Source organism: Pleurodeles waltl, chromosome 3_1 (assembly GCF_031143425.1).
Source record: "Pleurodeles waltl isolate 20211129_DDA chromosome 3_1, aPleWal1.hap1.20221129, whole genome shotgun sequence".
NCBI classification, from domain to species: domain Eukaryota; kingdom Metazoa; phylum Chordata; class Amphibia; order Caudata; family Salamandridae; genus Pleurodeles; species Pleurodeles waltl.
Window position 1 is genome coordinate 873117346 of NC_090440.1, and position 24623 is coordinate 873141968.

A 24623-nucleotide genomic window follows, 5' to 3' on the forward strand; every position below is an offset into this window, starting at 1 on the left:
CAACAATTACTACTTTGGTACTGTGCCCACTCAAATTGATACTGATACCATTGAGGGGGCATTGGGAAACTTTGTACTGTACTTAATCAGGCCGAGGGGCTCCTTGAAAAGCAAGGAAAGCAACTGGCTCAGAATGGCTGTGGCAAAGCTGAAAAAGGCTGCAAAGCTGAAAAAGGCTTCAACATGAATGGAAGCTCTCGGAATGACAATCAAGCTGTCCCACTATCCAAAAGCAGTCTTAAAGGCAGTCCTCAGTGGAACTGGGTTACTTCCAAGGGGAAAAAAAGCTCTAACACCCCAGTGATTAGTAAAACTTCCTTGGGGGAGCACAATCAATGGTTGGACACGTCCCCTGATGAGGCATGTCACTCCAATACTCCCCTCAGTCCTGATGTTAGCCTCTCAATTCCCCTGGCGGTATGCCACCGGGCCACTCTACACCCACTTTTCCATTTACCAATCCTGTGCCAACACCCAAACCATCACTATCTACAATTATACAATGAAGGTCCAATGATCAGAAGCACTGCAACACTATGCTCAAGTTAGAGCTGATAATCAGTTGTTGCAAAGTCTTTGTCCAGTGACTGTGAAGGTTTCAGCACTTACCACACAGGTGGTCGAGATTCAGCAGCGAGTCGCGGATACTGAAGAGGTTGGAACAGCCTCAGCTAGGACAATCAGAGATCATGAAAGCCAACTAGTGGTGGTTCCGTCCAATATAGAGGATTTGGAAATTTTCCCAACACCTTAACAATCTGAGGATCTTTGACATACTGGAAGGAAGGGGATGACCTTCTGTAGTTTGTCATCAAGCTGTTCATGAGAGTTTTTCTAGACCTGGCAGATTGGGATATAGACTTCCAAAGTCAGTACGCAAATTGTCTTCCATTAATACAGCATCCGGGAAGTACAAATCAAACACGTCCTTGTCCATTCCTGATATTTATGGGCAATTTTGTGCTAAGGCAGACAATCTCTTTAAAAGCTTGGCCTACTGTACCAGTTGTTATTGACTCAATGTTGGTGTTTGCTTGGTCGAACCTTTGTAATCTTACTATGGATCAGCATTGGAAGTTACGCCAGATGATTGACTCACTAAAATCTGCCAGGCACAGGTCATTCTTCAAGAACCTGTTAGACTTAAAATCATCAAGGACAGTCTGACACAGATTTGCTATACTGAGTCAGACACTGAACGGGTTCTCAGACAATGGCAGGGATTGTTCTCTCCCACTTGATTCAAAACAGCATAGGCCTAATTGTTATTGTTCCTAGTTCTTGCGTAATGCCTGACTTTGTGTATTTAATGTCTTCCTTTTTTCTGGGCTTGTTTCTTTTGTTTTGTAGTGGAGGGGTGTGGTGGGGGAGTGCAAGGGTAGAGACCTCACAGTCCTTGCTGTCCTGCCAACTGACAGCCTAGGGTTGGGATGATTTTTTCCCAGATATGAGGGGGAGGGGATGCCGGGGGGGAGGGGGATGTTTTGTTCTAATTTTGATTCCTGTTCAGATACTTTGCTCCAAGTGGGGAGTGGTGGGTGGGGGGATAAGCAAATGGTGGCGGGGAAAGAATGTTCACAAGTTCGATTTGAGTGGGTATCTAGTTGTGACATCTGCCAGTATTTGGGACACGTACATAAGATGGGCACAGTGGGTATTAACTGCTACAATGGATAGGTTGAAAGTAATGAGTTAGAATGTTGCTGGCCTCAATCGCCCTCTTATGCAACAACTGGTGAGGGAGGACATAGTACTATACAAGCCACAATTAACGTTCTTAGCTGAGACTCATTTGGCATACAAGGATCACTCATTATTGAAACATCTTGGCTGTAATACTATTATAAGCACTTCCCAGTTTGCATCAATTCGTGGGATTACTTTACTGTCTGCCAGGCGTACTGAGTGTAAGGTCCATAAAACTGCTGCTGATCCTAGGAGGAGGTGGGCAATCGCTCCGCTTCTTGGTTGGAAATATCCTGCATGCATGGTAAATGGCCTAAACACAGATGAGCTGGGGATGTTTGATCTGCTCTGCCTAGAACTGTTAGTTTGGTTGGGAGATCTAATACTAATGAGCAATTTCAATTGTATAATGGATTATTGGATGGACACCACTCATCACTTTGCTCACCACTACATTGTTGAAACAAGGGCATCTATTTTTTAAATTGCCCGATTGCATGGTCTGATTGGTGTATGAAGGGCTCTCTATCCTTATAGGCAGGTCTGATTGACGTATGGAGGGCTCTCTATCCTTTTAGGCCAAGGCATACTTTTTACTCTTCCCCTCACAGGCGCTACCCCAGAATCGATATGATTTTTGGTGGGTCACGGCTAGTTCGAGGCGCTCAAATGGAAGTCTGCCCCAAGATCACTTCAGACCATAATCAAGTAGTACTTACACTCCCATTAAACGATAGGAGAAGGGAAAGACACCATTTCACTTTTCCTCTGTACATCCTCTCCAACCCTGTTGATTGAAACTATCGGAGGCTACTCAGGAAGTTTTTAATGTCAAATTCTGGAAAGGCTTCTCCACATGTTGTGTGGGGTACCATGAAGGCATATGCATGTGGACATGTGTACGTGGGATCACTTTACAGTTTAATCTGAATAATAATAAGTCAGAGGAGGAGGGGCTAATCAAGTTGCATCAAGAAATAAGGAAGTTAGAGCTCTGGCATGCCTAAGCTATTTTAGCTAGTAACTCGGGGGAGTCAGCTATCTATCTTGAGTTAGTAGCCAATCAGTGTCTTTTAGATCAGGGATTTAGGGAAAGGGTTGCTGCCAATCATCATAAAAATAAAACACTCAAGTATGAGTATGGCAAGAATTTTGGCCTATTACTAACCCATCAGATTTCTGAAAGAGGATCTAGATGCTAAACCAAAGTATTAAAGGCAGTGATGAAGATCTTCATACTAGTCCTCAGGCTATCATTGAGCGGTTTACTGCTTTTTATCAGGATATTTATTGTCAGCCTCAACCAATTAGTCAATCTGGTCTCTTGGAATACTGACATGGATAATGTTTACCCTGTTTAGAAGACAGCAGGCGTCTGCTTTAGAGGAAGACATTTCTATGTCTGAGGTTGAGGCCGTAATAAGGGCTCTGCCATCTTGAAAGGCAGTTGGGAAGGATACCATCCCGCTTTAATTTTATAAAATATTAATTGATATTTTTCTCCTGGAATTTATGCATCTGATAGATCATATTGATAGAGTGGGATAGAGTCAGGGTTCATGGAATCTTACTAATAGCATTGTCTTTTTGAAGACAGACAAACCACCAGAGGATAGAGATTCTTGTCGGCCTATCTCCCAGGTTAATTCTGATGCTAAGATTTTTGCAAAAATTAGCTACTCAGCTTGCCCCTTTAATTCATAATTTGGTTTAACCCCTACTCAATAAGGATAGTACAAGTCACATAAATACGGCTATTGCCGTATTTGATATTGCGAAAAGATTGGGTGAAAGGGTCAGCATGATCCTATTGCCGAGAAGGCTTTTGACCGGGTCATATGAGAATTTCTTTGGGTAACTATGAGAGTTCTCAGTATTGGTGGAAGATTCATTAAGTGAGTACAATCTCTCATTATAAGAATTCTATGGCTAAACTAGTTTATGGTGGGAATAGCTCTTCAGCGTTCAGGATTTTTGTGGGGCACCCTACAAGGATGCCTGATTTCCCCTCTCTTGTTTGCGATATATATTGAGCCTTATTTAAAGTCCTATTAATCAATGCCAGTGATAACTTATGGCTTTGAGCTTAAAATTACAGCCTATGCTGATGACATGGCCATTTTTACATCAGACCCACTTGCAACTACTGATTTAGTTTCAAATGAAGCATACTTCTCTAGGTATAAATGAAATCTAAGTAATAGACACATATTGCTTACTTTTCAGCCAGTGAATCAAATTCCGGGGACAGTGTTGATGGCTGGGTAGTAGAGTTGATGGTATTTTTTAACTGAGCTATGAACCTTTCCTGCAATCAGTCACTGTTACTTTGCGCTTATGGAATCTACTCCCAATCAATATATTATGCGATTGCAATATCATAAAAATGAATGTTTTACCTAACTTTTTATATCTATTTCGAGCAATAATCAGGCCCCAGATTATTTTTTTAAGGGCTTTGGGGGTGCTATTGCTAGCTTTATATGGGGCTAAAGAAGGGCCGGGCATTCTATTGCTTGTTTGAAACTTTAATATAAACAGGGGTAGGGGTGTCAGCTACCTTACTTTAAGCTTTACATTCGAGCTCTTTTGCAGGCTGCATGCAGAATTTGCAGAATCTGTATATTCTGAACTATGAAAATGATCTGGCATGAGGTTCTTTTTTCATATACTTCCAGATCCCAATTACTACATGTGGATCCGGTTTAAAATTATTAATGATGATACTTGTATTTAGAGGGAAATCTGCTTTTACTACTTACCTACCTTGTACATACCTACACCACTTTGGGGGAACGTGGCACTTCCCTCAGTTTTTCATGATTCAGTGGGCAAGGCTTGGGCAGTGTCAGGGGTGAAGACTGCTGGGCAGCTGTATGATAGTAATTGGTCTTTTCATTTGCTTCTCTTCAGACCTCCTTTAATTTTCCCCATCAATTTATTTTAAATACTTACAGCTGTGAGATTTCTTTCTGCTTGGATGTAAGGATCAGATAACTCTTGAAGACTCTGACATCCTGTCTATACAGGGCACCAGGAAAGGAGTTGATCAGGGCATTACACCAGATTCTTGGTGCTTATAGCACCGTTTACAGCTTACTGTTGGCCTTCAAATGGAATAGGGTGCTCTACTTGGATTTTTCCTGAATGAGATTGTGAGTACTTTAGAGATTATTGACCATCCTGCCCATTCTGTTAATTTAAAACTTCAGCAGTTCAAGACTATCTGCATGCTTTATTATACCCCTGAAAGAATTTCTAAATGGACTACAAGCCACGGTTCAGACAAGACTTGCTGTCAAAAGTGCGGATTTCCTGCAGCAGTTATCGTACATACGTTTGCCTGCTGTCCTGCGCTTCAGGAATTTTAGTCAGGGGTGGTTAAATTATCAATATCCCATTTGGGATATGATCTTCAGTTTTCTATCAGAGAGATTATGTTGGCCTACAAAATCGAGCACAATTCCAGTCGCAGTTTGCTGATGTCAATCATAATTATTACTGCTTAGCTATGTATCACTTGGTCGTGGATATGCGTTGGGGCCCATCCATTTTTTTAAAGAAATCAGTCACAGTTGAAACGTTCCAGCATTATTGGCATTGTAGTTGTCTAACTCCAATAGAAGTTGGTTATAGTAGTCATTGACAGAAAGACCAAAGGTTCTAAAGAGAGCAGCTAACAAGGCCATGTACACGTTCAAAAGTGTAGCGCTTGGGAATGAGGCCTAAAGCACTCCACATGATAGTGACTATGAAATATGAGCGATAATGTGGAAGAGAGCAGTGAAATGTCAGCAGTGTCTGAAGCTGCTTACAGATTCAAAACAATCAAAGTAGTGTCACATTCTCTGTCCAGCGCTAATTTGATGCCATTTAAGGCCACAGTGAGAGATTTCTCTGTCCCATGGGCTGATCCAAAGCCAGCTTGAGAAAGATTGAAGATGTTGACCCTCTCTAGGAAGGATCACAGTTCAGTAGATGTTAGTAAAATATTAGAGATTAGGGGCAAACAAAAGATGCCCTTGTGGTTCTTCACTTCTCAATGACACGCTTGCAACTTTTTAAGAGGAGCACATTAGCCTGTTTAAAAGAAGACATGTGAAGGGAAATTCGCAAGTTGCATTTGTTCCTTTTGTCAAACTGATTGACTTCCAACCTACAAAGTGTTTTCCACATATTTTGCTTCATGGAGTAAGAAAGAAGTCTCAACCCCCACTGGAACACTGACACGCTTGCAACTTTTTAAGAGGAGCACATTAGCCTGTTTAAAAGAAGACATGTGAAGAGAAATTCGCAAGTTGCATTTGTTCCTTTTGTCAAACTGATTGACTTCCAAGCTACAAAGTGTTTTCCACATATTTTGCTTCATGGAGTAAGAAAGAAGTCTCAACCCCCACTGGAACAAAGAGATTGAGCAACCTAGATCTCCTCTGTTTCCTTGGTCTAAATATCGGTGGCAGTGAGATGAAGGTTTTCAGTGATTGATCTTAGGTTCTAGAATTATTTTACATTAAATATTGGGCAGTAGAGATACTTTTTTAGGAGCTGTAAAGATCTTCCTTTTTAAACAGTAGTAGGCCATTCTGATTTGAATAATTTCAAGCTGATTGCCATTGGCTCTATTGGATGTCTTGGCACCTAGGAGCAATTTAGATGATTACACTGTCTGCATATAGATAGCTTGAAAATATAAATATACTATTTCGCTTGTTGCGTTGAGTTAATTGGGTTATCACCTGTCTCTGTATAGAAAATGGGTTTCCGACTGGCCTTTTAAAGACCACATACTTCATATCACTCTCCTCAACTTCAATCACACAGATTCATGTTGAGGAATGAACAATTAAGAAAACTTCATGAAGTTCTTCTATTAAAAGAATTGGCAGAAGTTGATTTTTAGTTTTATCAGTGTGTAAAATGCCCTAAATTTCACAACATCCCACTTTTGAAAAAGATTACTATTTTGTGACACTTTCATTTACTATCTTATCAAGGCATGGTGGATGAGGCCAAGAGACACTTGTAACAAAAGAACAAAATGGAAAAGGCAAATTAACATAAGTCAGTGATATTTAAATGCTGAAAGAGTAAAACAGGTTTTTGTTAGTACTCTTGTCTCCTTGCCGTTTTGTTCAACGAAACCTAAAGAATATGAGTTCAAAAGACACAGTGAAGACCTTAAGCAGTGAATATAATTGAAAAATACATTATGTGGTAGATAACTTGAAATATCCTTAAAACCAAATAAATTGATTGTTTATGGGCAATGTTAAAAGCTGTTCTTAAAAAGGAGTTTGTTTTTCCCCAGTTTCTGCCACTGCCTTCTATAAAGCACAACCTGTTATCCAGTTCATGTGTGAAGTGCTCGATATTCATAACATTGATGAACAACCTAGACCTCTGACTGATTCTCATCGGGTTAAGTTCACCAAAGAGATAAAGGGTGAGTCAAACAGATGCTTGTTATTGTTTGCATATTGTCCTGTTGTTTTCATCACCTATACAGATTAAGCTTATTAGGTAGTTATTAAATTTGGTTTATGGTGTAGCTTCTTACTTTGAGATGTATAGGTCTCTTAAAAAAATTAATCACATGCACACATATACATACATGCTTTCTCTCACTCACTTCTACTGTCATCCTTACGGACTGGATCTTTAGAGATTTCAAACTGATTAGTGCCTCCTAAAATCATTGATCATGGTAGAAAGAAATTTCTTTAAACTGCACACTTGTGGACTAGAGCATCTTCAACATAGCTCCAAGCTTATCAGTGCCCAATTCAATTACACACCTCAAGCATACCTAATGCCTATATTTTCTGAACTTAAAAGGACCATTGTCTTCTACACAGTACCAGCCTAGACGCAACCTTGTAGACTAGCAACTTGAAGTAATACACCTCTTGCCTTACATCAGATCACACATCAGTATCTTCTTGCCTGTTGTGCCTGCAGTAAGGGCATATCTTGAGTCTTCAGAATTAGTTTCTTCAACTTGCTTCATGGCCTAATGTTCTTACATACATCAAGCATATCTACTACCTGTATTTTCTGAACTTACCAGGATCACTGTCTTCTACACATCACCAGCCTATATGCTGCCTGGAAGACTAGCAACTTGAACTAATACACCTCTTGCCTTACAGCTGGATAGTACGTCAATGTAAATATACCTGTTGTGCCTGCACTAAGGGCATATCTAAAGTCTTCAAAATTAGCCTTTATAAAGTCCTTTGCAGAAGAAACAGGTGTTGGGTGTTGTGGTATTACCAGGCTGCTTCATGTACTATCCATTTCATTTGGTACATATTGGTTCTCTAGAGATAAATAACAACTTCAACTCATTTCAACCACGGACTACAGTAGACTTTTGCTCAATCACTGCCCTATGACTCACTCTTTTTGCATGCTCTAACCTCTTTGATTTAAATGTTAGAAAGGTGCATACTAGCTTCCTGCAAAGCAATGCATTTGCAACATTGTCAAGGAGCAGACAAGAGAACAACCAATAAAAGTAATTAGCTATGGTTCTACACTTGAAGGTAGTAATGAACCCTCATGATTTACCTCATACATGACTTATCAAAGCACACATTGTTGTTAATTTGGCTTATAAATTGGACGAAATTGGGAAAATGTACTTCTGTGTCTATGCAGACGTTCTTTAACTATTGCTTGGGGATTGATCTTTTACAGTTCCACATCTTATTTTATCTGGACTCATATTTTCATTGGCCATCATGTAGACACCTTCAGAATTGTTGTTGGCTTTTAAATGGTTTGATATCTTAACCTTATCTTAGCACTGTTCAGTGATATATTATCATATTATTTAATATTATAAATCTTTTTTCGTTATTTCAAATGTTGTCATCAGTTTCTTGTAGGAAAAATGTTTACAGGCTTAGACAGTTTTATGCATTGCTTACAAAGAATTGAATTGTTACAACCTGTTTGAGACTTCTAGCTGCAGATTCCTTACCTTTGAATTCTCCCCAGGCATCAGACTGGATCTGAAAGATTTTTTGTGAGCAGTAGCCCTGGGCACCAGTAGGTGGCATCAGTTGCCTCCCCGTTTGTCATCAGCGTCGTCCACACCGGAAATGACAATTCAGTTCTTATACAGGGGTGCCAATGTAAGTTCTTTTCTTACTGCGCCATCCACCACAGATCCCAGAGAGAGCTACCCCTCAGTAATTTTTTGACTCGCCTTTTTTTACTTTTTGTCGCTCTTTTTTGAGGTTTCCTACTCCTGGTGTGTCAAGATGTCACGTAAGATGAATTTTAAGCACTGTGGATCCTGTCCTCCGACGATGTTGGTGACGGATCCGCACCTCATCTACTTGTGGTGTCTGGAGAGCGACCACTACCAGAAGTCATGCTCAGGGTGCCGGGCCATGCATCCGAAGGCTTTGAGAGAGCAGTCCTTAAAGCTGATGACAGCCCAGCACACAACTCTGCGTATGTCGAGGTCCTGGCGCTGGCTGCAGAGTCCCAAATCATCGTCGTCCCACTCCAAGTCCTCGGGGCAGTCGGATAAGTCGAGGCACAAGAGCAAGAAGTCGAAGCGGTCTTTGAATCCTCCTCATCCGACAGTTGATGCAACAAGGGAGAGTCGGCATTCGAGGCCTCGTTCTTCGGAGCCTGTGGCGGGGATGACTCCACACCTCCCTGGTATTCAGGAGCCAGATTGACTCCTGCCCAGTATAAAGAATTGTATGAAGCCATGCATCTCATTTTGGGCAGACCTGCCCAGCTGGCATGCCTTCAGGCCCATAGGGTCACAAAAGGGCCCCATCGGGTTCTGCACCAGCGGCTTCCGCCATGGTGCCATTAGGCTTCCAGGGATCCAGTCCTGGCTCCAGACCAGTGCCGATTGTACCACCTCGACCTTCCCCAGTGCTGGTCCTGATGCCACGCTCCTGGCGCATCCCTATTGTCTTCCACGACTCAAATATGGAGCTGGATGGGCGTCGCCCGATGCCGACTCTGACGCCAGCAGAAGCTTTGCCTCCTAGATCAGATCCTGAGCCCCTATTCTGCTAGGCTAGTCCTCAGGGAAGATTGAGAGGGGTTGTTGGACTCTTTAGAATACCAGTCCTACGAATAGAAAATGGACTGGCATGAGGATTTGGATGAAGCCAGTGGACTGGACACATCTCCAGATACTGGCATGCTTTCTGCCCCTCCCGAAGCTATGGAGGAGGGAGCTTGTTATGCAATGATGGTGAGAAGGGTGGCTGAGGTTCCGGACCTTTAGCTACCCTTGGTGGCAGTCAAGACTAAACTCTTGACAGAGGTGCTTCAAACGGGAGCTTTCACTTCCGAACCCCTGCTCCCGTTCAAAGATGCCCTCAGGGATGCCCCTGTGGGTACCTGGTCAAAACCCAGCACAGGGGCTTCTGTAAATAGGACAAGTACTTCTCATGGCGCCTTCCCTACCTCTCCCCCCGGATAGGGAATCCAAGAGGCTGGATTTATTTGTGAAGATGTTTTCCTCTGCCATCATGGCATTGCGGTCTGTGAACATCACATGCCTTTTGGGCCGTTATTCCCACACTTTGTGGAACACGGTTGCGCAAGTGCTACCACAGATCCTTGAGAAGGCCTGGACTGTATTGTCTCAGGCAGTTGTCAACAGGAGAGATGCAGCAAAGTTCACGATCCATTGCAGACTGGACTCGACTGACTTGCTTGGCAGAGCGGTTTCAATGACAGTGGCTTTGAGGCTCCACGCCTAGGGGAGAATGTATGGCTTTTCAAGGAATGTCCAAGCTTCCGTAATGGACATGCCCTTCAATGGCACCCGTCTCTTCGAAGACCAGGCAGATTTGGTGCTCGAGCGCTTCAAGGATTCTCCGGCTACAACCAGGTCCTTGGGCCTCATGTCGGCCCCTTTCCTCCCAATCTGCCTTTCACTCCTTTTGTGGCTATGGAAGGGGCTTCCAACTGCGCCAGTTCCCGTCAAGCCACTGTGCTACGCATTCTGCCCAGCCTCCGAATGGCCGAGGGCACAGGACCCATCAACCTTGTTGGTCAGGTGGTCAACGGTCTGGTCAGCCTGCCACCGCCCCCTCTGCAGCAGCCTTTAAAACCTCCTAGTTGGCCTCTCTACTATCAAGGGCACCCAGCTGAAGGCAGGATTTGCTGTTACCTGCCCCACTGGTGATCCTTTACTTCGGACAGGTGGGTTTTGCAGATCGCTGGCTCTCTTGACCAAGTGAGCCATAGAGAAGGTTCCGTTGCCAGAAGTAGGCTTTAGTTGCTATTCTCACTACTTTCTGGTCCCCAAAAAGGACAAGGATATTCCAGAACTTTAAGCCCTCAAACTGTTCCTCAAGGAGGAGAAGTTCAAAATGCACATGTTGGCTCAGGTCTTGTCTGCCCTGGACCCAGGAGAATGGATGGTAGCATTGGACTTGCAGGACACTTATTTTCACATCCCTGTCCTGCCTGCTCACAAATGTTACTTGTGGTTCACTGTATGCCACAAGCACTTCCAGTTTACAGTGCTTCTCTTCGACTTTACCAGCGCCCCTTGGGTGTTCACCAAAGTTATGGCGGTGGTTGCGGCTCATCTGCGGAGAACAGGGATATTATTCTTCCCCTATCTCGACGACTGGCTGTTGAAGCGGTACTCACCCCAGGCTGTCATCTCCCACCTCCAGGCTACCGCTGAACTGCAAAAGACCTGCAGTGGTGGTTAACAAACCGTGTTTGGGCCAGAGGCAGATCCCTTTCCCTTCCACTTCCCCAACCAGACCTGACAATAGTGACAGATGCGTCACTCCTGGGATGGGGCGGCCATCTGATAGAGATCAAAGGAATCTGGTCTCCAGCATAAGCGGGACTTCACATCTACATTCTGGAGTTCTGTGTCGTCCGACTGGCATTGAAAGCCTTTCTACTCTCTATTAAGGGAAAGATAGTGCAGGTGTTCATGGACAACACCACTGCCATGTTGTACTGCAACAAACATGGCAGGGTGAGGTTGTGGACTCATTGTCAGGAGGCTCTTCACCTCTGGACATAGCTGGAACAGCAGGGCTTATCTTTGGTGGTTTAACATCTGGCGGAGTGGACAAACTCAGTAAAAAATGCTTAGCGGATCACAAATGGCATCTCCATCCGAAGGTGGCGCAAGGCCTCTTTCAGCAGTAGGGAGAGCCTTGGTTAAATCTGTTAGCCTTTGCTGAGAACACGCAATGTCACCAGTCTTGCACGCTGGAGTTTCCAAGGTGGCACTCACTTGGAAATACTTTTTGTGAAATTCAGGCCTCCTGTACACTTTTCCACCCAAACCACTCCTGCCTAGAGTTCTCAAGGATATTAGGAATGACCGGGCCCAAGTAATCCTTCTGGACGGGACACGGAGAGTCCTATATCCCGAGTTGCTAAGCATGTCCATCGATGCTCCGTTCAGACTGCCCCTTCGGAAAGATCTTCTTTCACGCAGCAGGGGAGGGTTTTTCACCTAAACCTGTCCGCGCTCTGCTTTCTTGTGTGGAGATTGAGAAGGGGTAGTTGACACTTTTGACCTTCCTCCCGAAGTCTGTAACGTCATCTTGGCATCCATGCGTCCCTCCACCAAAACAATTTACGCCTGCCATTGGAAGAAATTTGTGGCATGGTCTGTTAATCCCCTTTCAGCCCCTCTTTCTGAGGTTCTAGTGTTCATTCTTTCCCTTGTCCAGCAGGGCTCTGCTGTGGGCACTCGTAAGGGCTATTTATCTATTTCAGTTTTTTTGCGGTTGCCTGATCAACCGTCCTTGTTGAAGTCTCCAATTGTACATAGGTTTCTCAACTGTCTAACTCATTTCTTCCCTCCATCTCCATTAATTATTCCCCAGTGGGATCTTATTTTGGTTCTGACTTTTTTGACATGTGCTCCTCTTGAGCCTCTTCACAACTGCGCACTCAGGCGTCTAACATTGAAAACAGCCTTACCTGTGGCAATTACATCTACCTGCAGAGTGAGTGAGCTGCAGTCCTTATAATCTAAACCAGGGGTTCCCAACCTGTGGTCCGCGACTGCATAGAAAATTAAATATTATTAACTGATTATGTCCCCAGCTTCCACTAATGCCTCTTTTTGGGGGGGGGGTGGGGAGGGGGGGGGGGGGGTCCTGGATTCCAATAATGATACAGTGGGGGTTTGGGGGTTCCTGGGTTCCAGTAATGATAAAGTGGGGGTCCACAAAAGTCAAAAGATTGGAAACCACTGATCTAAGCCACCCTACCCCTCTATTTAGCCTAAGTGGTGCTTTGTACCAGGACCTCTTTTTTGCCAAAAGTGGTCCTGCCTTTTCATGTAGGCCAATCTATCACCATGCCTACTTTTTACGCACCCCCACATCCATCTAAGGAATAGGAGGGACTCCACCGCCTGGACCCAAAAAGAGCATTGGCGTTCTTCCTTGATCGTACCAAAGTGTTCTTGCTGGTCAACCAATTCTTCATGGGGAATGTGGGTGCACAGAAAGTTTGGGCTATGCAGAAGTGCAACTGAATTAAGATCTGCTATGCACTGGCCAAAAAGCAACCTGAGGGCATGCAAGCTCATTCCACCAGAGCTTAAACTGTGACCACTGCGTTAGCATGCGGCGGTCTGGTCCTGGACAGCTGTCAGACAGTGACATGGGCATCTCTGCACATGTTTACCAAACGCTACTTCCTGGACAGTCAGGTCTGTATGGACAGGCACTTGCCCGTTTTTTCCTGCAGGATTTTCTCATTTGAAATTGGTTTGCAGACCCTCCTCCAGGGATGGTATTGCTTGGGTATATATTCAAAGGTAAGGAATCTGCAGCTAGAAGCTTTTATCAGATGGACAAGTATTTACCTTTGGTAGCACCTTATCTGGTAGGGCCTATATCCAGTTGCAGGTTCCTTACTGACCCACCCATCCTCCCCGCTCTGTGAATGGATTTCTAGTGCTCTAGTTTTGACACACCAGTGTTCTTCATGGCTCCGCGCTTCTGGCTTGGAAAGCCATGAAAATAAACTCATGTTGGCGCATCTGTGTGGCGTCGATATAGGAACTATGACATCATTTTCTATGTGGATGATGCCGATGACTAATGTGGAGCTGCTCGACACCCCCTACTGGTACACAGGGGTACTGCTCACGAAAAATCTTCCGGATCCAGATTGACACCTGGGGAGAATTCAAAGGTAAGGGATCTGCAGCTAGAAATAGTCTCTACCAGATAAGGCATTACTGAAGGTAAGTAACTTGTCCTCTAACAATACAACAAGAGAAAGCAGATCTTGTTTTTCAGATTATATTTGCTGTTCAGGGACTTAAGAACTAAAGTTCTTCAAGGTAGTTTTACAGCATACTAGATCTATATCAAATCATATTAAATATTGATAATGCCAACGCCTTGCCTTCTACTCACACGAGGTACCTACAGGTAAAGAGGCATCATTTTCCTTTGCATTCTAACGGTGAGCTTTTAGGGCACTGTGATTATAGGCCTGTGAGTGGGATGTTTGTAGAACACAGCTATGGCAGGAGAGTTTTAACCTATATCAAAAAGGCAGACTTGCATAGCTGAACAGAACACCCCTAATGGGCTAATTCCTCAGCAGCAGGCTTAATGAGAAAAGGTAAAGTGGAATGTTTTAACAACCAGTTTAAGGGTGAAAACTCTATATCATGGATAGCTAAAGGGGATGTTAAAGATAATCATTGCTTATGTGAACAAAGTCCCTTGCGTCCCAAACTGTTAATTGCCATATTACTATTGCTAGCATCTGTAACGTATTTCTTCCAGTCTGTGCTTTATTGACATAAGTAGTGGTTGTGATATTGATTTGTTGAGCCACGAATACAGGCATATCCCATTGCAGAAACAAAAGACCGCAGGTAGACTTCACAATCTTATTTGAGTCATTCTAGAATTCATTGCTGGCACCCATCGCAAAATACATCCTCTCATAACATTGTATATCTCTGCTCATGAACAACGTTGCACTGAATTTTACATACAATTTAAGTGCTTATCTGCAACAAATATTAACCAGGTGTATTTATTGTTTCCTTTTAAAATTATGCCAGACCTACTGAATAAAGTGAAGGGGAATACAAGGTTATTTTAAGTCCTTAAGACTTCCTTTTTTTAAAATAAAAAATCCAAAGAATGCAAGAGAAGTTTTCTTCAGGATATCAGGGAAACAACAATGCCACTGCCATACAACATATATTAACATTTAAATCTTCAGTTTAATAGTCCTGTCTCTCATGAGCAGGATCTCTGAAAACTAATGGCCTTTTCATCTCTTCTTCCTTAGAAAATGTAACGCTTCTGGAGAGTTTGTGCTTTTGTTCAGGATCTGAGTGTCTGCTTCTTCATCAGTGATTTTCTTAAGAAGACCTTTTTTTCAGTGTTTCCTTGCTATATTTGCTCTCCACCGCATGTATGTCTTCACTTTTGCCTAGTGTCTGTCCTGTGGTAGGAATACTATTGAAACGGCCTCCAAACACTATTATGTATTACGCCTAACGTGTTCTAAAGATGTGACTGAGTGACATTTTTCTCAGTAAACATCCTGGAAGACCAAGAAATGCCATGGCCATATGAAACATCTTCGAACATTGGAGGCCATCAAGTTGTATCCCTGCTCTAATGCTGACTGTGTTTCAACCTCCTAATATACCTAATATTTGGAATCCCACCATTTCAGATCTTGCTGTCCAGTCGCTGACCTCTATTCCCTCAAAAGACACATAGGAAAAACAGAATTGTCTTTATAGCATTTACACAATTTTCCAGTGAGAAAAACATCTCTAGCCACTTGCTGTACATCTAACCATATCACATTGAAAACATATTTGATGTCAAGGCTCCCTTTGCTGCCAAGGTATAGGCTGTTGAAGAACGCAATGTCACAAATATAATCAAAGTTGAGATATTCTTCTCAATCTACAAAGTTCATTTGTGCCACGGGATCCCATTACTAAGAGAAGTTCATTTTTTCTGCAGAGGAAGAACATATTGCTGCCCGTGTGACACAATAACGTCTGAAGCTTCCTTGTAATGCCCCGTAAAGGTGAGGATGGAAGCAACATTGCATCCAAAACCAAGAAAACCACTTAGTGAAAATGACCATTTTTTAGAAAGAGAATACCTTAATTTGTAACAGACTGTCCCAGAAAAAAGAGGACATCCTTTAATCTGGAGCCAAATCAAAACCAAAAGTTTTTGGCAGAGGCAGAGCAATACCACTGACCTGGTCAGTGCACTGCTCTGCCTCCCGTGGTCCCACCTTGCAAGTAGAGCTCTTTCCCTGGCTCCTCTGAACTCCTGACCCCTGTCAGGAGTTCGAGGCCCTCCTCCACCTGCAGGCTTCTGCCTGTGCCTCATCCCTGGTGTCTAGTGGAAGAGCTCTGCTTTCTTACTAGGCTACCTTCTGCCTCTCTCATCCTTTCTCTGCTTTGCGCTCTGCTCTGCTTCACTTATGTCCCTTTGTGCTCCTTTTGCTTTGGGCTACTCCCTTCTTCGTTTCTCTCTCACTCCGCTCTCTCTTTCTCACTTTCGCTCTCCCCCCTTCTCTCCCCTGCTGCCCCTTTTTTGCAGCCCCCCTTTTTTTGTGCCGTTTTTCGCCCCGACTCCCAGCTGTCCTCTCCTCCCCCCCACCTCCCTGCCTAATGGCGGCTGCTGTGCTGGCGTGCCGAAGGCAAGCCCGTCTGTGCCTCTGGCTCCTGTCCCCCCCACCGCCGCCACACATGTCTTTACTACAACGACACCACCCTCCGTGCTCTAAGCACCGGCTGCACTCCCACCTGCCTTCAAGCCTCCCTCAGACCATCCGCAGACCCTTCTCCTGCCGGAACTGCACCTTCACCAGCCTCCACGCCAATGACCCACCCACAAAGGCAGGACGCAACCATCTCAGATGTATCCTCCTCAATACCCGCTCCGTCTACAAGCACGCAGTAGAGCTATCAAATCTACTCGACTCAGCCTCCCCAGACGTCGCCTTCCTGACCGAGACCAGGATGAACCCCTCCTTAGCGCCTGACATCGCCATAGCCATCCCGGATGGCTACAAGATCACCTGCAGGGACCGCTCCAACAAACCAGGAGTAGGCATCGCCATCATCCACAAGAACACCCTCAGGATCACGACCAGCACCGAAGACACCTTCAGCACCACCTAACAGCTGCACTTCCAGATCCACACTGACCCAAACACCACCCTCCGAGGGGCCATCATCTACAGGCCCCCCAGCCCCCGACAGCAGTTCAGCGACTCCATCACCGAAGTCATCAGCATGCACGCTCTAGCATCCACTGACTACATACTCCTCGGGGACTTAAACTTTCACCTCGAGAACACCATTGACAACAACACTGCCACCCTGCTCGACAACCTCTCCGACCTCGGCCTCAAACATCTCGTCACAACACCGACTCACTCCGCAGGACACACACTCAACCCTATTTTTTCCACCAGCAATCAGGTCTCCTTCAGCCACACCACCGAACTCCACTGCACTGCTGCATCCACTTCTCCTTCAAGAAACCCACAACACACCACCCACAACACACCACCACCCACAACGGATCCCCCACCGAAGTTGGAACAAGGTCACCGAAGACCAACTTATGGCAACCCCCTCCTGGAACCCACCCATCGACGCCACCGACACTGATGCAGCTGCCCGCAACTTCAGGCAAAGGGTCGACACCTGCGCCAATACTCTTGCCCCAATCAAGAATCCTTCCAACAGACGCACCAACAGAAAGGCCTTCTGGTTTACCGCCGACCTCCACGAATCTAAGCAAACCTGCCGAAGACTCGAAAGAAAGTGGCTCCAAGATCAGACTCTGTACAACCACACAGCCTTCAAAAACGCCATCCGCAGACACCACCAACTCATCCGAGCCGCCAAGAGAACCGCCTTCAAAGACCGAATCAACAACAACACACACAGCCACAAGGAGCTCTTCAATGTCACAAAGGAACTCTACAACCCCAGCTTCAACGGCAACGATATCCCACCATCCCAAGACCTCTGCGACTCCTTAGCCTCCTAATTCCACCGCAAGATTGCAAACATCCACGACAGCTTCAGCACCCAGACCCCCCAGGCAACCACCAACACCATAGATTGACCTCCGACCAACCTCCAGTTCTCCTGGACCCCCGTCAATGACAAGGACACCATCAAAATCATGAATACCATCCACTCTGGCTCTCCATCTGACCCTTCCCTCACCACATCCTCAACAAAGCAAGCTCCGTCATCACACCCCAACTACGGAAGATCTTCAACAGCTCCTTTGAGTCCGCCACCTTCCCGGAGAGCTGGAAACATGCCAAGATCAACACCCTCCTCAAAAAACCTAAGGTGGACCCAAAGGTCCTCAAGCGGCCTATCTCCCTGCTCCCCTTCCCGGCAAAAGCCATTGAGAAGGCTGTCAGACAACTAACCCACTTCCTCAAGGAGAACTGCACCCTGGACCCTTCCCAATCCAGATTCTGGAGCAACCACAGTACCGAAACCGCCCTCATCTCCGCCACCAATGACATCAGAACCATACTGGACAGCGGCAAAACCGCGGCCCTCATCCTCCTGGACCTTTCGGCCGCGCTTGACACAGTCTGCCACTACACCATACGCTCACGCCTCAGCAAAGCAGGAATCCACAACAGAACCCTGGACTGGTTCACCTCCTATCTCACTGACAGAACCCATAGAGTCCGCCTCCCCCCATTTCACTCGGAAGCCACCAAAATCATCTGCAGCGCGCCCCAGGGTTTGTCCCTCAGCCCGCCCTCTTCAGCGTCTACATGGCCCTGCTCGCTAACATCGCCTGATACCACGACCTCAACATCATCTCATATGCCGACGACACCCAGCTGATCCTCTCCCTCACCAACACCAACCTCCACGAAGGAATAAAGGCCATCGCCGAATGGATGAAGAGCAGCTGCCTCAAAACTCAATACCGACAAGATGGAAGTCCTCATCTTCGGCTTCACCCCCTCCGAATGGGATGACTCCTGGTTGCCTGCCACTCTCAGAACCGATCCGACTCCCACCGACCACGCACGCAACCTAGGATTCATCTTGGGCTCCTCATTATCCATGACCCAGCAAGTCAACGCCATCTCCTGCTTCAACACCCTCCGCATCCTCCGAAAGATCTACGAATGGATACCCACCGTAACCAGAAGAACAGTCGCCCAAGCCCTCGTAAGCAGCAAACTGGACTACGGCAATGCCCTCTACGCAGGAACCACGGCCAAACTCCAGAAGAGGCTGCAATGCATCCAGAACGCCTCCACACGCCTCATCCTGGTCATCCACTGCCACATCACAGACCACCTGAGAAACCTGCACTGGCTCCCAGTCAACAAGAGAATAACCTTCAAGCTCCTCACCCACGCTCATAAAGCACTGCACAACACCGGACCAGAATACCTCAACAGACGGCTCTCCTTCTACACCCCGACCCGGCATCTCCGCTCCGCCGACCTAGCCTTCCCAACCGTCCCACGTGTCCACAGAACTACAACCGATGGTACCTCGCCGCCAAAACGTGGAACACTCTTCCCACCCACCTGCGCCAGACCAAAGACCTCCTTACCTTCAGGAAACTTTTCAAGACCTGGCTGTTCGAACAGTAGCAGCACCTACCCCTTTTTCCCCCCCTCCCCTCCTCAGCACCTTGAGACCCTCACGGGTGAGTAGTGCGCTTTACAAATTCCTGATTGATTGATTAATCGAAAAGTTCCTCATCCTGTTCTTTTTTAACAATTCAATTGTAGGTAAAACTTACAGTTCATCAACAATACATTACCTCAACAATATACTACCTCAGCAAAAGTGGGATGTAAAGTGAAGAAAAATGTCAGTCGAAGCGCACACCATTTGCCAATTACTGGTAGTGCAAATGTTCATAATAGCAGTTGAACCCTTACAGGTGTGAAGAATGTGTCAACCAGCATCTTGATCAGTATCTTCAAATGGCGCCACAAATGTGTGCTACAGGAGTTTATGAGCAGTAGTTTGGGAACCACTGTGCTAATACATACTTCAGAAGAGGAGACAATCTCCCCCCCAGTGTTCTACTTACTGTGGAACACCCAGATCTCCTATAAATAGGAGTATACATTTCAATTTTTTGTATGAATGGCAAAATAGTATCATCCAGGTAGTTTAACTGGATCAAGCTAAACCAGTCTTGCCTATCCCGGAATGCAAGGCTAAAGGCGGGGAACACAGTCATCAGATAAATTGTCATAAGCCAGCACCAAACCTGCAAAATGGAAAAAAAGTCACAAGTTAGAGGTTGAGGTCCACCTGTAAAACCACCATGTCAGCCGTGGAAAAGAAACATAAAAACTTGCTCAGGAAAATAATGAGCTCAATTTCTCTCCTGAATTCTTCTCAGGCACCCCAACATAAACTAGCAGAAAATCCATCTAACCATATTTTAATTCAAACTTCTCACTCATGCATACAAAGCCCTCCACAATGCCAGACCAGAATACCTCAACCAAAGACTCCACTTCTACACGCCCATCAGGCACCTCCGCTCTGCCGACCTTGCCCTCGCCGACGTCCCACACATCCGGAAGGCCACAGCCAGTGAAAGGTCTTTCTACCACCATGTCGCCAAGACCTGGAACTCCCTCCCTATCCACCTCAGAAGATCTCCCACGCTTTCACAATTCAGAAGGGACCTCAAAATGTGGCTCTTCATTTGATCCCCTCTGACCTTCGCTTAGTGCTCCCCCCACCCCCCAGCGCCTTGAGACCCTAGTGGGTGAATAGCCACGCTTTACAAGTACTTGATTGATTGATTGTCCCTACATTGAAAGTTAGCTAGTTGTGTAACTGGATTTCAGAAATCCGAAAACGGTCAAACTGTACACAAAACTTCACAGGTATCCAGCTGAGGTAGACTGGACAACCCATTTTACGAATGGCCTTGAAGACCAAGTGACCATCTATACAGTGAGTTCCCGGATTTGGCATCTCCTAGTCTTGTGTAACAACCAGAAGAAATGCAGCACTGCAAAGTTGGCTGGAGCGAAGAAGAATTTACCGTAAGTTTGCTCTGTCTTGGCCCATCCTCCATCCGAGGGTTGCAACATTACGCCGCACTGGGAGCCTGAAGACTTCCAGAAGTTAGAGTATTGTTATGTTGTAGGAGTTAGAGTCTGATTGATGCAGAATATTGGCGATGAGTTTGTTGGGCTTTTGAGAGGGGGAGGGAATACACACCAGAGGTCCCTGTTACAGTGCTGGGTTCATAAGCCTTTTGATTACATTTTTCAGCCTAAATATGAAAGGTTTGAATTCGCCAGCTAAGCGTTTAGTTGACATAAACCAATTACAATCCCTGAAAGGTACATTTGTTTGATGCAGGCAACGCATCGGTTGATTAAAGTTTGGCAAAGATTGAAATCCTAACGGTTCTCAAAACCAAACTTTGCTTCAGGCCTGAACAAGATGGGAGGGGGGACATCCTTCTCAGCAAGAACATTCGGGAAGGCATTATCAAACAGTGGAGTAGCGACGACGGCCGTCTCTAAGTCCAAAAGGATCAGTATTTATATTCCTTCACAATGATAGTGTAATACCAAGATTATCCTGAATGTCTTGGACAACGTCCACAGAACAAAAAAAGCGCCTTTCTAAATACTTAAGGTACATTAATAAGCTTCGGATTGAGGCCTGTGGCCTTTATCTACGTGCCGCTCATGGTATTTGTTCTAGGAGCAATATGTAGGAGCTGGATGTAGAGCTATTATCAGAATCCCACAGTAATGATTTGTGCCAAACACTGATGTCCTTCGGCTTCAATATTGGCAAAGGAACAAGGTTGGGGTACTTCTTCCCTAATATTTAACCTGTCATTGCTGCCTTTAGCCACAAAATATCAGAAGCTGAAGAGATATAAAGGCAATCTGTATTAAGCCGTGTAAGCAGAGATGACATCATGGTGACAGCCACACAGGAAGATAGCACGTGGCCGGCTTTCATGACTGGATAAGCGTCCTATGGCTAAGTCTGTTAATTCCCGGTGAACCTGGACCAGTCACTGGCCCTGAGCAGCATACTACCCAGTGAACAAGTGAGTGATCGTAAGAGACAGAGGACCAATCGTTCGTCAAATACAGACGATCCTTATCAACACCGTTTAGCCTCTCGGACCTTGCAGAAACCAACCAGAGAAGGGGAGGAGTTGGCATTGGAAGTAATAAGAGATGTTATCGAGCCACCTTAAATGAGAAAAATGTATTTAGTGGATTAAAACGGAATGAAACAAAACATTGATGCTTTATGGACCAAACGGGTAGAAGTGTATATTGATCATGTCCTGTGGATGCCCAGGAAGAATAGGGCGTGGTAGACTGTAATAACTGGGGGGACAGTAGAAGTATAGGACAGATTAGCAGAGAGAGGGCCAGTTACCATGTTCCCTTCTCCTCTGACCCTGCTACTATGCCAAAAACAATAGTTTTGAAATATGGAGACATACTGATGCAAGAGACGTGGAGAAATATTTACGGGACCAGCGGGCAAGACCTTTATGGACATAAGATCTTAATATGGCGAACCTGAATCTGAACACTTACAGTACACCCAAGTAAAACACTAGGCCCTGAAGCCCACGTTCAGGGCCCTAGCCTGTAGTCCTTTCACTACATTTAATCCTTTTTCTACATGTAATCCTTTCTCTAAATGTAAACATTGGATGCTATCCAAGGAGAATAAGAAAAATCGGTCTCTGGCATTTATAAGATGCTAATCGCTGAAGCTCCACGTCTAACATCCCAGACCAGAAGAAGTGGGAAAGGGAATTAAACAAAGAGTTATCCAGGATGGTCACTATGGCTCATAATAGCACAAACCTTTAAAACACAAGAAGCACTGAATAAAATAGCCTTGTATTGGTATATTACACTGCAAAAAAGTGGGAGTGGGATAAATGTAACTCCTAGACATGTTGGATGAGGTAAGATGTCAATAGAACCTTAGTCCACCTTTTTTGGATATGCCCTAAAGTGCAGCAGTACTGGAGGACTGTCCTGAATGATGTAGACAGTGTCTTTCAGATCTAGCTCCCCGCTCTCGACGTGTGCAATCCTGGGTGCAGACAACGACCAAACTTACTCACTGCACTCCAAGAACGGCAAATTAATGTAATTGTGTAGCGAAAAAGACAATAACTATCATCTGAAGCACAGTATAATACAGTGCTATTCATCAGAAACGAGAGAACTCGCCTGCCCCAAGTAACTGATAGCGCTGAGGGTAGTATATGAAAACTGACCCACCGCTATCACTTATGGAAGGCTTAATATGCAGTGGTAGTTATTATAATGGCATGAAAGGGAATGATTACTCTAGTGTTGGTTAGGGGAGGGTGGAAGTGACCAATCGTCATGCTACCACCATGCCTGTCGGTACTATGTAAGTAAGCGTGCGTCTATGTTGCAACCGTTATAATAACATATTTGAACCTACCAGTCTAGTTATTTTTACCTTTTTCTTAAGTCCTTCCTTTCATAAAATGATATTATTCCAAAGTGTGATATTAATAGCCTTTTATAATTATTCCACTAAAACTAAGGACATCTGCACCCCATCTAAAACATTCAGTCTTTGGCCTCCCCAATCCAGCAGGCCAGTGGTTCCAGAAGGGGTGGGGACAGGCAGCACTTCTGTCTGATCCCTCTACTCAGCCATTGGATTGGAAATGTCATCCTATTAATTCTCACTTTTGCCACAGGATCTGAATTGAGCAGCCAAGCACATGCACTGTCATGTCTACCAATTCCAAGCTTTTTCAGTACCCCATCTAATATGATGCAATGCCTTTTAAACATCTAGAAACATAGGGCCTGTTTTATATCTCGTGTTACAACAGCGATGAAGAATTCTTAACACCAAGACTCTGTTCTGCATATCTTTGGTTCAATCACAGCAGAGACTACTCCATCTCCATCATAATTAAACCCCTCCAACAGCCCGACGGAGTAAGAGCTGGTGAAGGTTGACCTTTAATTCTGTCCACCTTATTTAGCTGGGTGGAATTAGAGGTCAGTTTTCAGTGCCCGTCACCGCCTGGAAAACCCTGGCGGCAAGGGGCAGTGAAAACTACAAAGTACTCCCCTCCCATGCAAAGGGAGCATTATATTTTTTGTTTTTAAAAAGAAAATACCACTTTGGAATTTTCGTTTTGAAAATAAAACCAAAAACTGTTTGCTGTATGGCTCCATCATACTTGACGGAGCTGTACATCAAATTGGAAACAGCATTGACAGGAACCGCTGTGATGATATTTCTTGCCAGTGCTTCATAAATGACTACCAGCTAGGTAGTTGTTAGCTCTGGGATCCTTGGCGTGGTTTCCTCTGACTTTTGGTCTTCTGATCTCCTGTTTTGCCTACTTCATTTTTGCTGGCTTTACAACTCTGGGTACTTTACCACTGCTGGCCAGTACTAACGTGCATGTGGTCTTTCCCGAAAACATAACATTGGCTGATCCTCAATTGGCATATTTAATTTACTTATAAGTCCCTAGTAAAGTGCACTACCTATGCCCAGGGCATGTAAATTAAATGCCACTAGTGGGCTTGCAGCACTGATTGTGCCACCTAGTGCAGTAGCCCTTAAAACATGTCTCACGCTTGCCATTGCAGAGTTTGTGTGCACATGTTTAAACTGCCATGTCAAACTGGCAAGGCAACCCTTTTGCCAGGCCCAAACCTTATGTTTCAATACATATATGTCACCTTTAAGGTAGGCTCTGGACGGCCCCAAGGGCATGGTGCAGTGTAAATTTTAAGTTTTGCACGTCCAGATAGTGAAAAAGCTCTTAAATTTGTTTTTCAGTAGTGCAAGGTCCTTTTATTCAATAGGTTAACATTGGGATTGCCTTATTACATTTTATAAGTGTAAT

The 24623-nt window shown here is 44.9% G+C and overlaps 1 protein-coding gene across 1 annotated transcript in view; it reads left to right on the plus strand.

Annotated features, from left to right (window-relative positions):
• LOC138284720 (protein argonaute-3) overlaps positions 1-24623 on the plus strand; it is a 916780-nt gene that overhangs the window by 435187 nt on the left and 456970 nt on the right. Inside the window, exon 6 of the mRNA XM_069223834.1 lies at positions 6995-7129. Coding sequence (XP_069079935.1) covers positions 6995-7129 — 135 coding nt within the window. The remainder of the gene's footprint in view (positions 1-6994; positions 7130-24623) is intronic.